The sequence below is a fragment of the Callorhinchus milii genome, unplaced genomic scaffold (genome assembly GCF_018977255.1).
Source record: "Callorhinchus milii isolate IMCB2004 unplaced genomic scaffold, IMCB_Cmil_1.0 Scaffold3, whole genome shotgun sequence".
In the NCBI taxonomy this organism is placed as follows: Eukaryota; Metazoa; Chordata; class Chondrichthyes; order Chimaeriformes; family Callorhinchidae; genus Callorhinchus; species Callorhinchus milii.
Window position 1 is genome coordinate 14,292,559 of NW_024704744.1, and position 18,672 is coordinate 14,311,230.

General features: G+C 40.3%; 1 protein-coding gene across 1 annotated transcript in view; it reads left to right on the forward strand.

Annotated features, from left to right (window-relative positions):
• The window catches only part of rnf144aa (ring finger protein 144aa), a 37,834-nt gene that overhangs the window by 6,657 nt on the left and 12,505 nt on the right, over positions 1-18,672 (forward strand). Inside the window, exons 2-5 of the mRNA XM_042333605.1 lie at positions 7,738-7,814; positions 8,988-9,134; positions 10,707-10,811; positions 11,995-12,055. Of these exons, the coding sequence (XP_042189539.1) occupies positions 9,000-9,134; positions 10,707-10,811; positions 11,995-12,055 (301 nt within the window). The 5' untranslated portion in view covers positions 7,738-7,814; positions 8,988-8,999. The remainder of the gene's footprint in view (positions 1-7,737; positions 7,815-8,987; positions 9,135-10,706; positions 10,812-11,994; positions 12,056-18,672) is intronic.

Genomic DNA, 18,672 nt, shown 5'->3' on the forward strand with positions numbered 1-18,672 from the left:
AGGAATGCTCCGCATCAATAGTAGATCAATTCATACAGTGAGTTTTTACAATTCATATAATTTGTAATGAAGCAACTCGGCATAACAACTTAACAAGGGATTTTCATGTCTTGAATATTTTGATAGTTTTTGAGCATTAATTACAAGATTCTTGTTTCAAATAATTCTGAATTATATCACGAGTATGTTTAAGCCACAAGGTTTCTTGGACAATGCTAAGACTTTAAACCTGTTGAAGTAGCTTTTGGTGACTCAAACCAGCTTCTTACAAATCTTTATCCCTACTTGGTGGTGCCTTTTACACAGCTACTCAATAGTACTGTTTAAACCTAGATCACCACAGAGTTTAAACTAATAGCATTCTCTTAAGTATGGTCCTGTGGCAAAATTCACAAGTTGTCATTCCCTTGAACAATGGAGTTTCCTTTAGCTTTGCAAATATCACTGGAAATCAACTTACAAGAAAGAGACAGAGACAGAAACATCCGTAAGGAGCATTGGGAAAGTGAATTTGTTTTTAGTTATGACAGCTTAATTTTTTTAAGTTTTAATAATCCTTACATTTGATATAGCATCTATAGTATCAAAATACCTAGAGTTGTAAAGAGTAGTGACTGTACTTATAAGAAACATAGTAGCCAATATGCACACAACCATGTTCTACAAATATCCATAAGATGAATAACTAATTTAGCTACAGGGCTGTTGGATTGGGCACTGGGAGAAACATCCTTCTTTCTTCAAATAACACCATGAAACTCTTGATGTCTATCTCAAGAGACAAACTGAAATTAAGTTTGTCTCATCCGGAAGATATGACCTCTGATAAATGTAGCCCTCTCCCCACCACCTCCCGCCCCAGGCTTATCGAGTTTTGATATGAGACGAGTGTTTACTCTTTTGAAAAATACATGATTTTTATAACGTAGCTGAACAAATTGGCTGCATGCTTAATACATATTTAAATACTGCAATATATTATAGTCAACACACTGAACTTGGTCCAACCTTCTTATTTAATATATATTTACCAAAGATGTAGTATTTACAGAACATTTACAGATTTGCAAAAGTTAAATTTGCATTGTCTCTTGGGCTTACTCCCATATACTGTGAGTGTACATGAAGGGTTGTTCGCACCATCAATTATGTGCATAAATTCTTGATCTATGCTCATCTATCCAGGGAGGTATCCAAATCGCTAGAACCTTATCACAGTAACATTTGGGAAATTATTCACTACAGGTAAATATATTGTTTGTATTACAAAACCAATTCAATAAGAAGTTATTTTGAAATATTTGTGGGTGAAATGCAGCAGCGAATTGCACACAGCAGTGTCCCACAAACAGTCGTGGATTGAAGTGACCAATTTATTATTGGGTTTTTTTTCTTGAGGGATTATTATCAGGCATGTGGAGTAAGGAAACTTGCCCAAGGTTTCGCCCTGCCGGGAATCAAACCCAGGTCACTCGCTTGCGAGGTAAGTGCTCCAACCGTTGAGCTACAGGACTCCACAATTAAAGAAATAAGGTTGAGCAAAGTTTGTACAGACAATCAACAATAAAACTTGGCAAGGAGGAAGAAGCTGAAGCTAAAATCTATTGCTGGAATTCTTGGAAATCTATAAATCTGAGTCTTAGGCATAAAATGAGCCATAGTTAGAGCATTCATTAAATAAGTTGAAGAATGTTAACTACCAGAAGGTAGTGCCCCACATCCCAGGTAAATGGACTGTTCCTCTCCAGGTCCTAGTATCATAGAAATGTACAATACAGAAGTAAGCCATTCAGCCCATTGAGTCTGCACTGGCTAAGAGCAAGTTGTTCATTCAGTTCCACTCATCCCTGCATATCATTCTTGTAAAGATAATCTTAACATCTTTCCTGAAATGAGGTGCTCAAAACTGAATGCAGTATATCCCAGTTACAGCTTAACCAACAACTTGTAAAAATGTAGCATTATTACTTTGCTTTTGTGCTCTATGACCTGTGTAAAACTAGCTTTTTTCACAGACTTTTCCACGTGTGCTGCTCTTTCAGGGACTTATGTAAGTGCGCTCCCATGACTTTGCTCTCTGCTCTTTGTGGGATATTACTTGTGAGAAGTCTTGAAGATGTGAAAGGGCGCTGTATCAAATGCAAGGATTATTTTTATTCAATATGTACTCTTCCTCATTTTTCCTACCTAAATGAATCGCCTCACATTTTATTTTATTAAATTTAATGGACCAACTGATCTGCCCATTGTGCTGATCTATTTAAGACCTCCTGCTATCAGGATTCACTATACCTTCCATCTTGATATTATCCACAAATTTTGATACTGCATCCCCTTTAATAATAGTAATCCTCCCATTTGATAGGGTTTGATTATTGTGTCATTGAGACACCTCAATGTGCTTCACAGGATATACTGTAAACTGGTGTGAATGTATGTATTTTCGGGGCGAATGGGCAGCCAATTTGAGCACAGTAATGTCCCACCAAAAAATATGAAGTGAATTAACAATTTTAGTTGGGTTTTTTTCCCGGGGACACCGGGAGAAAATCGCTTCTCATTTTGAGGTACTATAGGATCTTTAACGGCTTACCTGTCCATCTGGACAGGCAGACGGGACCTCGGATTAACATGACCTCTGAAGAACAACGTCTCCGACAATGCAGCGCATCCCCAGAACTGCATAGGAGTATCAGCATAGACTACATGTGTTCCAAGCCTTGACATAGAGATTGAAACCACAACCTTCAGACTCAGAAGCAAGAGTGCAACCAACTGAGCCAAGCTGACATTATGTCATTATCTAAGTCAAAGTCCTTAATATATATGGAAAAACATACTGCTCCTTAATTTGAGACAAGGGCCTTTAATTTGTAAAAATTTAGCCATGCAAGTCTAAATAATATACAGTTACATTCGCAATCTCCTGGGCCGCTCCAAAGAACTGTGAATGCACATAGATTATTGTTGTATCATTAATTCTTCACGCATGTTTGTGAGCTCAGTTAATCTGGAAGGGAAGATCTATAGAAGCCAAAGACTATTTTTAAAACTTTTCATTACAAAACTATAAGTTGATTAAAATCACCAATTGTCAAACAGTAAATTTTAGACCCTACAGGTCTGAAATTTATTTGGTTGGTGGTTTCCCCACTTTATTTGCCAAGATGGACAGAAATAAATTGTGGATGCCTTGGCCAAAAAAAAAATTTTTTAGCAATTGGTATGGAGTATGGTATAGATCTAAATTGCAAGAAAAAAAAGAATGCAAGGGTTTTGTTGCCGTGTTCAAAGTTGATGATTTTAAACAACTTGCAGGTTTGTAAACCAAGATTCCAAAAATAGTTTCTGACCAGGAAGATGAAATGTCTTTATTTGCATTTGTATCTATAGTTCATGGGAGTTTTGCACTTAAGTAATCCTACAACTTGATCAAGATTTTTATTTCTTCACTTAGAAAAAAAGAGACAACCTAAAAATGAGATAACAACTGTTGTAAATCAGCAAATCTTTAAATATTTTATAGGAAATTCACCAGTTCAATCTGTTAAACAGGCACTTTAGAGCTGTCAGATAGAAGCAAAATGATCTGACTTCATAATTGATTGACTTCAAAACTTGTCATTTGTAGCATTTCTCTTTGAGTGATTGATGGTTACTCCTTCTCCCTGTACATCTCAACTTCAGTTAAGATTACAATAGAAAATCTAGTCCTTTGGGGGAGTAATTCAAGAAATAATACTTATGAAGTACTGCTGACAGAGTTTGCAAAAACTGTTTGTGAAACCGGAAAATAAAATCCAACATTTAAATAGAATCCATTTGTCTACCTGCGCCTCTGCCTGTGCCTCTACCAACTTCTTTGTCAGCACATATTGGATGGATGAATTTCAAGTGTCGCTGGACCTTGGATGGTCATATGGTTGATCTCAGTGAGACATTAAATGCATTTTGGGTTCCAGAACTAATTAAATAATATTTCAGATAATCGTCAGAATACTACAACTGTTAGCGTTTGAGTGAATTGACAGTTTCTTCCTAAGAAGCTGTACAATCTTACCGGTGTATTCTGCTGAGATTGGTTATGCATTGCCAATTCATTTTCAAACTATATATTCCAACAATCGTCTTGCTGCTGTACTCTAAAATGATGCATAATAATGTGCCAGTACTTAGCGCTACTTCCGGTACTCTAAAGCTTGGGCAATAAGCCAAGCTTTGACTGGAAATTGAATGCCTTTATTTGTCATGATTTAGCTGTCTAAGTACTTGCCAATGGGAGGGCAGTTGCTTTAACTTTATTTTATTACAAATCAATGTTGACTGCCAAGTTCAGTAATTCTTGTGCCATCATTAACAGAGCTTTGGTAATGAGTGGGTGGATAGCTAAAGCCTTCCTTTGCATGAGATGTCATTACAAACTTTAATAAACTTTTTTTCATTTTAGACTCCAATCTGTTCAATATCACAAATATACATTTTGTAATTACAAAATGTAATTACATTTTGATTTCAAGATCCTCATCCTCACCTACAAGGCCATTCACGGCCTTGCTCCCTCCTACCTCTCCAACCTACTATCCCCCTACCTACCTGCCCGTACTTTCCGTTGCTCTGGCTCAGGTCTGCTCCACGTCCCCCGCCCCAACCGCCCTACCATCGGTGGTCGGGCCTTCAGCCTCTCAGCCCCCAGGCTCTGGAACTCTATCCCCCAGTGCCTTCGCCTTGCTTCCTCCCTCTCCTCCTTCAAGGCCGGTCTCAAAACCTTTCTCTTTGACCGAGCCTTCAGCTCCCCTCTCGACTCTCTTCCCCCTCCTCGCTCCCTCCCTTCCCTCCCCTCACCCTGACCATTTCCCCCCTCCTCGCTCCCTCCCTTCCCTCCCCTCACCCTGACCATTCCCCCCTGCTCGGGTCATGACCCAACTGTGCAGCGCCTTGGGACGTCCTCCTGACGTGAAAGGCGCTTTATAAATGGAATCTTGTTGTTGTTGAATCTTGTTGTTGTAATTGTCCTTGGAGTATTTTTATATTGGAAAACATGCAGCTGATAAAATCCACGAAAAACTTATGGTCTGTAAACTGTCCTTTATTAATGTGTCTGTTATTTATTTTAAATCTTTCCACATATTCAGGTTTCTGAAATATTTTGATTATATTTGTTTTATCATTGTCTTTGGTTTTAAGATGCACTTACAAAACACTATGTGAATGCAGATTGTGATTTTGAACACAATCTGAATTGAGAAACCCATTTTTGAAAGGTGAAATATCTTCTGTTAGTTTCTGGAAAGTAGCAACGCAGAAGTCATGAGACTACTGATTACACAGCAGCCTTTGTGTAAAGTTATATCTTGGAGCACTTCACAGGGATGAGTTGGACGCTGAGCAAGGGGGAGGTTGATGGTGGTGGCCATAGGTGTGATCAAAGAGGTAGGATTTGAGGTCGGTCTTAAAAACAGAAAGGGGAGGGGGCAAGATTGTGTGGCAGACGGAAGGAATTCCACAGGTTAATGACGTAGGAACAAAAAGTGGCAGAAGGAATTTAATAATAATGATAATCCTTGCATTTAACACAACGCCTTATCGCATCTTCGGGATATCTCAAAGCGCTTCACAGAATATACTGTAAAGTGAATTGACTGTGTATTTTGTGGGTGAAACGCGGCAGCCAATTGCACACAGCAGTGTCCCACAAACAGTCTTGGATTGAGTAACTTTTTTTTGAAGGAATTATTACCCTGGGAAGAGCAATCCGCCAATCGACTGACAGCTGGTTTCCTACTTACAGCTCGGTAAACAGAAAGGACACTTGTAAAGAAGGAAACTTGCCCAATGTTTCGCCCTGCCGGGAATCAAATCCAGGTCTCTCGCTTGCGAGGCATGCACTCCAACCGCTGAGCTACATGACTCCATGTTGCATGCACGAGCTTTCTTAATGATCCATGAAAAGCAGACGCAGTAATAATATAAATAATAATAATCCTTACGTTTGGTATAGCACCTTTCACATCAGGAGGACAACCCAAAGCGATTCACAGGTTACATTGTAAGCGGAGTGACTGTTTTGTAGGCAAACATAGCTGACCACTTGCGTGCCACAGTGTCCCACAAACAACGTGAAGTGAATGACCAATTTTATTTGGGGGATTGTTAGCCAGGATACCGGGAAAAACTGCCTTTTCGAATAGTGCCATTGGATCTTTAACGACCACCTGTAAAGTCAGATTAGACCTTAGTTTAATGTTTCATCCAAAGGATGGCACCTTCAGCAATGCAGCACAACCCAAGCACTGCACTGGAATGCCAGCATTGGACTATTTGAGTTCCCAGCCTTGGCGTGGGGGTTGAACCCACAATCTCAGGGCAAGAGTGCTACCAACTGAGCCAGCCCGACACCAAAAATAATGGTGGTGATTACACTTGCACTATCCTTGTCTACAAATATAACGATTACAAATTACAACTTTGTGCTGCCACATTTCAAGCCACACTGCTCCAAGTGCTCGCTGCTATATTATTTTTAACCCCCGCTCCCAAATTAAAACTAAATAGAAGAATTTACTAAAATTATGCCTGATCTTATATTTTAAGACACAATGGTCTTACAGTCTAAGACTAGATTTTGGTGTCCCTGATGGTGGGCTGGGGGTGGGAATGGAGAACTGGATACATATATGTGTGATAGTTGGACTATATCTGATTTACTCACATTTGTACAGTGTAACAAAGAAAATGAAATGTAAACAGTTTATTTAGCCAGTTATTTCTAATCAGAACCCAGCAGAACTATCTCAAATCTAATTTTTGAAATACATTTTTTGGAAGTTGATTTTCATAATGTTTTATTATGAATTGTCAAATTGTATGGTACAATAAATTTTTGTTTTAACCATTCGGGGCATCATTCCCTTTCGTGTTTTAAAACTAGTTATGATACACTCTACATTAAGTTCATCTATAAATACAGATACTTCACAGTGAAATCTCTAAGATGTTATGACAGTATGACATGGCTCTCTTTCAAATGAAGTATTGTTATTATAAGTTACGAACTGGCTGTAAATTAAGTAACTGCCATATTGATTTTAACCGGTAACGTAGGCGGATTATTTGAAGAAGCAGTAAGCAAGTAATTTAGCAACAGCTGATTTTTCTTTCAGCGGCATGTAAAGCAATAAAGCATTTGTCACAAAAATTAGAACATTACTGTTGGAAATGGTATCACACTATAAGCTTTGCCAAGATTAAATCAGAATAATTCGCCCTGGAACAGAAAATGTGAAATATTGTGATGGTAGATGGTTGTCTATGGGCAAAGGAGGAAACAAAATTGTTTGAATTTGATAAAATTGAATCAATCACAGAAATAATAGTAATGGCCCTTATTGTCCTCACACATACATGGTAGTGCCTCATGCACGGTTATAGTTACACAAACACCTTTGGCTGTTGTCCTTCCAAGTAAATATTCAGGTGTGACCTTGCATAATACCACTGTTGGGTTATTCTACCAAGGGAGGCAATTACGTATAGGGATCTCACCCTAGTCTGATCTTTAAAAATGTAGATCTTTATAGCTAAATCTTTATAATGCAAAATCATATTATAAAAAATCCAAAATGGATCAGAAGGATTGAACCTCCATTAGATATCAGCTGAATGAAACCATAGACAAAGCAGTACAACCTTGAAATTTGATATTGGTCCTTTTTACAATCGTATGCTTGTCAATTTCAGGTCAGTTTCATGATCCCTTCAAACACAGCCATCAATGACCTCTTTGTTCTCAGACTTGTTTGGAACCCAGCCCATCAGTAAGTAGATTAATACAGTTATATATTTAAAGTACTGGTAAAGCTATTCATTTAAATCAAATAATTACATTTTGTTTATTTCAGAAAGGCTCAGGAAAGGAATCATGTAACTTTTGAGAAAACAAATTCAGAGAATTGCAGAAAATTCACCTTTAAAAGTATTTGTAGAATTTCATAGTAATGCAACAACAGCAATTTTATATCTATATAGCACCTTTCATGTCAGGGGGGCTTCTTAAAGTGTTTCACAGAATTGGATGGATTTGGCAATGCAAAATCGGCCCATTTGATATCATCTTATGTGGAATCCTGTAGTGTATTAGTTAGATCACTCGCCTCACAAACGAGAAGACCTGAGTCCAAAACCCGAGCAGGGCGAAGAGTAGGCAAGCTTCCTCACTCCACACACCACTGTTTACCTAGCAATAAGTAAGAACCCAGTTGTTAGCCGATTGTGGGCATAATAATCCCTTCAAAAATAAATAAAAAATGATAAATAATAATTTAGTCACTCAATGCAGATTGTTTGTGGGACACTGCTGTGCACAATTGACTGTGTGATTCTCCTCCCCCCCCACCACAAACTATATAGTTAATTCACTTTACAGTGTATTCTGTGAAGCACTTTATTATCTTCCCACAATACCCACCCTATCGTCCTCACATCATGGCATCGAGCTTTCTTAAAAGTGAGTCTTGTGTCGTGGCTTGAACCACTCGTCCTTGTAGCTAGGCTCTGCAAGCCTATCACCCTATCCTCGCTTGGCTCCATTGGCTCCCTATCCCCAGCAAGCAAGTTCAAGATCCTCATTCTCATCTTTAAAGCCCTCCATGGCTCGCCTCAACCTACTTTTCTGACCTCCTTCAACCCAGTTGCTCCCATCGCTAAGTGAGTACTGACCTGCGCCATTTGCCCCCACCGTCGGGCAAACCTTCAGCCATTCTGCCTCCGCTCTCTGGAATTCTATTCTGGAGTCCTTCTGACTCGCTCATTCCCTCCTCTTCTTCAAGACTCATTTGAAGGCACAATATGCATTACAATTCCATTTGTATAGCAACTTTCACATTGGGAGGATGTCTTAAAGTACTTGACAGAGCATATATGTTGATACGGTCAGCAAATAAGTTAACTAACCTTGGCAAATTGTATCTGTATAATTCTTATCTTTCTAGATTCAACCTACAATGACAATGGCAACGTATAGGCCTACTTGGGACCTAGCACTCGATCCCCTAATATCTTGTAAACTATGTCTTGGGGAATATCCTTTAGAGCAAATGACAACACTATCGCAATGCCAATGCATATTCTGTACACTGGTTAGTATGATTTTTTTTTACGTGTAACTCATTTTGTACAATCTGCATTTCTTGCTGTCTGTTTTAAACATGAAAATGTAAAAAAAACATATTTGTTCCAGCTATTATTTTCTATTCTTGCAACCAACCATAGTAGTTTTACTTTTTGCAGTTTAAAATAAGTTGAATTGCTGTCGTTAAATGTAAATACAATTGCTTCCTATCTCCGTCTATCTTGTGATTGTAGGGAATTGGTTTTCATGTAATTTGAGAATAACACTGTCCCTTTCAAACCAAGCAAATTTGAGCGAACAGGTGACGTGCAAGGCTATCTACTTTATTTTCGGTGGTTAGAATAATTTTCTGCACATTAATTTTCTGCACGTCTCTCTTGGATGCATCATACTGTCTGCCCTCCAGTACTTCATCCACGCAACGTCCCGGACAATGAGTGTCACAAGTTATTCAACATTGAGAAGAATATTCCAATGTAATCTCTCCATCCACACATATGCGCTTTAAACTGGGCAGTGATCAGGACTAAGTGAAAAGCTAGCTCAGAACAAAACTGGAATCAACCAGAGATAATAATCCTTGCATTTGATATAGTGCCTTATCACATTGTTGAGGCATCTCAAAGCGCTTCACAGCATATACTGTAAGGTGAATTGACTGTATTTTGTATGAGAAACGCCCAGTTATATCATACCCTTCACCTGGGGTACAGTCTCGGAGTGCTCTACTGATCAGGCTGTTCAACCGTTCCAGGCAGCTCCATCAATGCCTTCTGCATTGAACACAATGCCTCTTTATAGACATTGCAACAATCCCCTAAGGGCCTGTGACCCAGAGCTGCCACACTGAACTATTCCAGTGGAGCTGCTTTACTGGACAGATGCCCAATCTATTCTTTACAGTGGTTGTTTTTTTCATTGGGCTACTCAACTCCAGCCCAATCATGATGTGGAGGCTTGGAACAGTCTGTCATACAATCTGATATATTTTTAAAAAATACCTGAATGGTCTTTAATGTTAACTACTGCAATGCAGGCACTCAGTGCATTTACCCACTAAACAATCTAGGGGAGTGGGTTAATTTACATTCAGTATTTTTCAAATATCTTAATTTTGCATGGTGAGCCTCCACCTGGAGTTGGCATATGGAAAAATCAATCTCCCTTTTGTTTGAATCCTATTGATGGTCACTTCATTGGCTGGTCTAGCCTCTTATTGGGGTAAGGTTCCACTTACGGTGGTTTCCCTCTGTCCTCATGGACATTGTTGATGTGTGAGTGTTAGCAGCCCACTTGACTAGAGGGTATCACAGCTGCACCATCCTCATTCCACATGGCTACCTTGTGTGCACACAACCAATAGAGATGGCTCAAGAGAGATCAAGAGCCAGAATCATGTGATTTGCACCACCCTAACCCTGGGAAGTCTCCCCTGCATTTAGCCTCCCCCTGCAAGTCTATATTGCTACATAATATTGTGGCCAGTGAAATTAGCCAGACAACTAGGTTGTCTGTTGTTTAAAAGCATTCATAATTCACAGGCTAGAATTTCTTAATGTTTTGTCTGGTTTGCTAACAGTGTCTGAAGCAATATGTGGAACTGTTAATTAAAGAGGGCCTGGAAACTGCGGTAAGCTGCCCTGATGCTGCTTGTCCAAAGCTAGGACATCTGCAAGAAAATGAGGTATGGGCGATATGGTACACAGTATGTTATCTGCACTAATTTGGGACTGAGCCCATTGTGGTTATGAATAATTGATTTTGCAAAATACAAATTGTCTACAGTATTGACTAAAATCTTCTATCAGCAGTTATACTGTCAGTATGGTACCACACTCTTTCACTCAATACACCTTTACTCTCGAGTCTTTTTGAGAATATCAAAGTGACTAATATGTCGCTAGCTGTCCTGAAAAGGTCCTCCCAGGACACTGAAGGCAGATGTCTGCCAGATAGCTGATGAGGAAACTCTGAGGTTTGGGGCGACAGCTGCTGGAAGGCATTACCTAGACTCTGAGTTTGTGAATGTATTTATACATCCAGCACCTGGAATCCACCTTGATTGGCTTGCAGAGAGGTAAGCAGCCGCTGCTTAAGCTCTGCATCTCCAACCGGTAGAACCATCGCTCAATGGGAAGGGCCATGCGTTTGAGCTGTGGGCAGGAAGATGAGGCAAGACTCGCATGCATTTCAGCCTGAGTTTCATTGCCCAGTATGAGGCTCACCGGGAGTTCCTGGTCCTGCCATCCACCTAGTGAGGGCTCAAACCCGTGCTTGGCGGATGTCAAATGACCAACTAGTGACTATCCCCTGGGTGAGGGGGGAGATAAGCCAGGTCTCCTTGGAGCTGCACTGGCTTCAGGGTGACATATTTGGCAACAGAATGTCATAATCAAGACAGTCCTCTGTGGCAGTCTTGGTTGTCCAGTTCCTGAGCCAGGCGGGTCCGCAGAACTCCACGGCACTGCTGATGACAGCACATTGGCAGGACTTGGAAGGGCAGACCAATTACTGGGGCAGGGATGCTTCCATTAACCCTGCAAGCCAAAGACCTAATAAGGTGGTCCTAGCTGGACAAGTAGCAGGAAAGTTTGTCAGACAGCAATGTCAATGGCAATCTATGCAGTTTTAGCTGGTTGGGCTCCAAGCCTTAGCTCTTGCCAACCTTTCTGGATCATTATTGTTCGTGAAGTTTATGATTATAATCCCTTTAGTTTCTAGATGTAAGTTATATTGACCTATGTAAATATTTTTAATGACATGAGTTACTTCGAATGATGAATATTATATTCAATGATAACATAGGGCAAGTCATCAGTTTAATATTTGCTTTGCTTAATGCCATTTTACTGCTTGTCTTCCAATAGATTGAATGTGTAGTTGCAGTGGAACTTATGCAGAAATATAAAAGATTGCAATTTGAAAGAGGCAAGTAACTGCTGATATGAATAATTATTTAAACTTTTGAAAAATATATTGTGCAATGTGCTTTTAATTGTATTTTGTAATTCCTTGGTTAAACAAACAAAGTGTTTCATTTAAAATTAAGCTTGATTCATTTAAAATATAGTTTGATGCTATGATGGGAAGATAATTTGAAGGATAAGATCAAATGTGCCAAAGTGCCTACTTCATCCGAACCAATCTTGTGATTGTTCCCTTTTCATGCAAAATCCTATACGGTGTTGTACTTGTAATTAATCCAATTCTTGGTTCTGCACTTCTCATTTCATGTTGCATGTTCTTAATAGATGCCACCAATAACACTGCATTATTTCACTATGAGGAAAATAACTTTTCTTACAGATGTTCTGACTATATGGTTTCTTGCTTCCAGGCTATTTGGTTCTGCTCTACTTTCTTGACCAGTTTTTGCATTTGCTCTCTCTCACTATATATATACACACATATTTATAATAGGTGGATGGATGGATGGATGGATCATCAACAACAACAAGATTTCATTTATAGAGCGCCTTTCACGTCGGGAGGACGTCCCAAGGCGCTGGACAGTTGGGTCAGAACCCGAGCAGGAGGGAAATGGTCAGGGTGAGGGAAGGGAAGGAGCGAGGAGGGGGCAGAGAGTCGAGAGGGGAGCTGAAAAGGCACGGTCAAAGAGAAAGGTCTTGAGACCGGCCTTGAAGGAGGAAAGGGAGGAAGCAAGGCGAAGGCACTGGGGGATCGATGATAAAAATTGGTTATTGCATAAGGGAATCCTTTTCATTGGTTCTTAATGGCATAATTCTTTCTGTGGACGTGCATTTATACCTGATGGATAATAAACTCCAATGAATTATCTTGGATTTTGTTTTAACTGGAACTTTAACTGGGAACTTAGAAATGTATTGAATTTTTCAAAGAAGAAGTGGGCAAATCTTTGATTCAACAAAAAGTGAGAGCCTGCATAGCCTTTAAGTTTAAATCTAAACAATGAGTTTGTTGAACAACCTTTTCTCTTTGATTCTGATCTAATGTACTGATCCAATTGAAATGCAAGTAATAGAGGAAGAAGAAGTGCCATCTTCCTTATGAACATGATCAGCATTTGAAACTGATGTTCTTCAGCATTGCAGAATTTGCCAATGAGAGCCAGACCAGCTGATTTTGATGGTGTCTGACCTATTTAAGATTACGTTTCTGTACATCAGCAGCTTTACCTTTAAATGTTGCAGTGAAAGTAGAGGGTTGTCAATGTTGAATAAATGTCTGGCAGAATTTAAATTATTATAGGTGATGGAATTTTTAAAAATTCACATACCTGTAGAGACCCCTCATTCTTTATAATAATAATAATAATCCTTGCATTTGGTATATCGCTTTTCACGTCGGGAGGACGTCCCAAAGTGCTTCACAGAACACACTGTAAAGTGAATTGACTGTATATTTGTGGGCGAACGCGGCAGCCAATTGCGCACAGCAATGTCCCACAAACAGTCGTAGATTGAAAATGACCAATTTATTATTGTTTGTGGTTTGTAGGGATTATTATTAGGCGTGTGGAGTAAGGAAACTTGCCCAAGGTTTTGCCCTGCCTGGAATTGAACTCAGGTCTCTCGCTTGCAAAGCGAGTGCTCTAACCACTGAGCTACAGGACTCCACAATTATCAATAAGTGATGAGTTGTTGTGCAGAGAATGATTCATCAATTAACTTAACTTGTGTTACATGCATAGTAGATCTGGAACTCCATCCCACAGTCCCTTTGCCTCGCTTCCTCCCTTGCCTCCTTCAAGGCCGGTCTCAAGACCCTCCTCTTCGATCGTGCCTTTGGTTGCCTTCCCACCTCTCTGCCTTCCCTCACCCCTACCCCCATGCTCGGGACCTGACCCCTGACTGTCCAGCGCCTTGGGACGTCCGCCCGACGTGAAGGATGCTCTATAAATGTAGTTTTGCTGTTGTTGTAGATAGGTGAATTGTACCCAGTTACAATGTAAAATAGTTTGCTTAAAGTAATAATCTCCATGATCGTGACTTGTAAGAATATGACTTTTTTTAAAATTACTTGTGTGGTTAGATGAGATGTTTGTATTAATGTTGAATGCATTAAGTGGTGGAGGACCCATTTCTATTCACTGAGGGAACATAGCTGTAAATTGTTTCAGAACTGTCAATGGATGAGAAATGTAATCATTTTATTTTGGAAATATTCCAGAAATGTCTACAAATATTCACTTAATGACAATTACCTGTGAAACTCATTTAGATTTTTTTCAACATTGATATGTTCTGGATCAATAGCAAGGATTATTTAGGATTATTAATGAGTGAATAGTTTGGCGAGGATCACTCGGAAATGTCAATTGGATGTGGCAGCGAAATTCTTTCCAGTTATTCTTCTCACAATAGGATTAGGGGTACAAATAATTTATGTTGGAGATACTCCTTTAGTCCCCCATATTATTATTGACATTTTAAGAAGATCAAGTATTCTTTTTCGCTCCATCATCTTCTTGCCTTTGCCATTCTTAGTTATTCAAGATCTCTGCCAATTCTACTATTGAACAGGTCACTAGTCAAAAAAATGTTCAAGAATGGCATAGGTTGACCCACCTTCCATTTTTGCTTTGTTTTTCACAGGAGGGAGATGAAAGTGGTCTGAATGAGTCTTCCTCGTGAACCCATACAACAGGGCAAGGTAGAGGGACTAAATGACCTTTTCCCATTCCGATTTTTATGTTGTAATGTATTCAACCCTTCAGCAAAAGTATCTTAATCTCCAATTGACAGTCCCCTAGTTATCCTGACTCTGATCGTGAATTTATCGCGAGGACCAGTGTCCTACCACTATGTTTGGGCATGTTCTTGCACCATCTAATAGTCTAGATCTGAAATTCGGTGAAATGGCCCCTGAAGTTTGTTACCAATATTATCGGAGGAAGGGTTGAATTGTCAGTTGGGGGAGGTGTGGCATTGTCAGAAGTTTGGATGAGATGTTAAACTGAGATCCTGTCTCCTTGTCCAGATGCACGTTAAAGCCTTGAAAAGAGAAGGGAGGTTTCTCCCAGTATTTTGGCCAACAATTCCCCAGATAAAATGGGTCATTCACTATATGGCTGTTTGTGGGACAATGCCATGCGCAAATTGGCTGATGTATTCAGCTACAAAATACATAGTTACTACACTTTACATAAATCCCATCTAGTGCTTTGAGACATTCTTCTGAGGTAAAAATTGCTTTACCAAATGCAACAATTATTTATTTATAAAATTTATTATAGTTTGCTTTGAAATAAAACAGCAGTAGTTGACTTTTCAGTTAACCATTCACGTGCTTTTATATAGCAGTACATTATATTGAAACAGTCAGGTCCAATTATACAGTCACCATTCTAGCAAACAATTGGGAGGAATAATTCCAGCTGAAGCTCCTGCTAGCCGGGGAAGCCACTCAGCTAGCTTGAGTTCACAGTGGATCCTCCTGAAATATACTTTTGGTCAACTGTGTCTGACCTGTAGACCCACCTGACACAGGAACTGGATTACAAGAATGCCACAGAGATTGACTTGATTCTAACATTCTGTTATCCAATACACCAGTGGTAGTTGAATCAGATAGTATAGATGCATTCAAGAGGAATGACCTTCACACGAGAGAGAGGGGAGTAGAAAGTATGGTAGGGAGTAAGGAATGGGTGAAGACTTGTGTAGAGTATGAATACTGACACATTTGGGCCGAGTTGCCTGTTTCCGTGCTGTACATTCTTTATAAGATCAACTGTAAGGAGGCTGGCTTACCTCCTTCCCAAGGAGGACTTTGTGTTTTCTGAAAGACATAAAAAGGTTTATGCTGAGTCTAAGGAGGGATGACTGGTTAACTTCAATAAATGATTATTGGTAAAACACCCTGATTATCGTTGCATTTGAACGTTGACAAACAGTAAGATATGCAATTGTCCTGCCTTAGCTATTCAGAAAGTGGTAGGTTTGTCACATGATCGAAGTAGCTACTGATCTAAATTGTTGGCTGGAGTTCAAGTTGACGTGGTCCATTTTACACGTCAAATCTATTTTTATGGTAGTTCAAAGGGTGAATCGTTGTGCATTGAATCATACTAACCATGTGAGCAAGGACAATGGCATTAATGTTTGGGAAAAATCTGAAATAATTACAAAACAACTTTTAAATGAATATAATTCAGCTCAATTTACACCTGTCAGGTTTTGTTCTTCAATATTAGGTTATCTTAACCTAAATTCTGCTCTTACCATCCTCACATTGATTGGTTTATGATGTCTATTAAATATTTATCTCCCAGCAATTGGAAAAAACACAAGGTTAAACTTTAATCACTAAAACTCATTGCATCTTTGCATGTGAATTGGAACATTTTAAAGTTTGACTTTTTCTGGTTCTCTCATTACTGTTCTTTGATCTGACGTTTAATATACTTATAGGCTTTGACATACCACTCAATTTCCACTGAAAATAGTTGAAAGTTTAGAAAAAAAAGAGGAAATGTTAAATGAGGAGTTCACAACAGAGTATTTTTGATAGCTAGAGTTTACCATTATTTTAGTGATGCAGGTTCACTGCAATTCCTGAGACCCTCACAAAGGTCCTCAGATCCTCCAATATCCTATCCCTCTGGCCTCCAACCCACAGAGATCCTGAAGCAGCCGTCCATGATCGCCTCTCCTCCATCTTCAACTCTCTCGTCCCCCTGAAATCCAGGACCATCTCCAAACCCATCCGATCCCCCTGGTATAACAATCACCTCCGCTCCCTAAAATCCCAAACCTGGCTGCTCGAGTGCTGATGGCAGAAAACTGGCCTGACAATTCACCACCAACTGTGGCTCGAGCATCTCTACAGCTACAGCCATTCTTTGACACGTGCAAAAACGGCCTTCAACTCCATCTTGGAGGCAAAAAGCAATCCCAGAGTCCTTTTTTCCACCACCCACTACCTCCTCCGTGCCCCGCCTCAGGCCTCCTCAATCTTCACATCTAATGCCAAGTGCGAGGAGGTCATGGACTTCTTTTCAACCAAAATATATCATATCCGCCAGGCAGCCTCATCCTTTTGCCTCTTGTCACCCACCACCACCCCCTCTCCGTCCCACTCACATTCCCCATCATCAGCTCGTACCCGACCCCACTAAAACTCTCCGAACCCGTACACAACCTAGGCGTCAGGTTCAACCCCCAGTTATCCTTCCTCCCCCACATCCGGTCCCTCACCAGCACCGCTTTCTGCCACCTCCGACACATCGCCCGTCTCCGCCAATATCTCGCACCAAAAGGCGCCGAAACCTGGTCCGTACCTTTGTCACCTCTCGGCTGGACTATTCAAATGCCCTCCTCGCTGGTCTCCCCTCCACTACCATTCATACAATCCAGGTCATCCAGAAGTCAGCCACCCGCATTCTTACCCGCACCACACTCCGCTCCCCGATTACCCCAGTCCTTGCACTGGCTCTGCCTGTCCCAGAGAGGATCGACTTCAAGATCCTCACTCTTGTCTTCAAATCCCTCCACTCCTCTGCACCCTCCTACCTCTCTGACCTCTCTCCTTACAACAGTGCCCGTTGCCTTCGCTCCACCGGGTCTGGCCTCCTCCTTGTCCCCCGAATCCTCCACTCCACCATCGGCGGCTGTGCCTTCAGCCACCAAGCCCCGAGGCTCTGGAACTCCCTTCCTCACTCCCTTCACCTCACCCCCTCTCTTCCTATTTTCAGGTCTCGGTTGAAGACCATTCTTTTCGACCGCGCCTTTCGTCACCTTCTTTCCCCTCCTCCTGGATCCGTTACTGTGAAGCGCTCTGAGACGCCATGTGGCGTTGTTGTTGTTGCATGTTTCTTCATGGAAAGAACTGAGTCTAGCATGAAGAATGATTCTCTATCAAGCAATAATTCACTTAAACCCAAGTGAAATCAATCTTGAAAATAATCACTTAATTTATCTCATCAGAATTGGTACTATTGCCCTTGCAATGAGAGTAAATACAGTGGGATACTGGTTAACCACATGCTAGCCTTTCCATAATAAAAAAAACAGAAGTCGCTGGGAACACTGAGCAGGTGAGGCACCATGTATGGCGAGAGGGAAGTGAGTTAACCTAAAACGATAACTCGCTTTCCTCTCTCCATAAATGCTACCTGACCTGCTGAGTGTTTCCAGCGACTTCCATTTTTATTTCAGATTTCCAGCATCTGCAGTATTTTGCCTTTTGCGAACCTTTCCATGTCTGCTTATCTACATTGAGCTCCAATGTGAAAATGCAACTGAGAAAATGGTCAAAATATACAGTTATGCATGTATGTAAAATGTAGATAACATTGCTAAGGACATTATTTAGTTTCTCAATGACAGTAAATTGCAGATTAATAATCTCACTTGTACACACAGTTGGATTTTTTTCACCAGTCACACAGTTATGTTTTTATACTTGCTTTTCTACACAGAAAGAGAAAGAGATTGAAAGTGAGAACATAAGAACCTAAGAGTTAGGAGTAGGAGTAGACCATTCAGCCCCTCTAGCCTGCCCCGCCATTCAATAATAATAATAATCCTTGCATTTGATATAGCGCTTTTCACTTTCGGAGG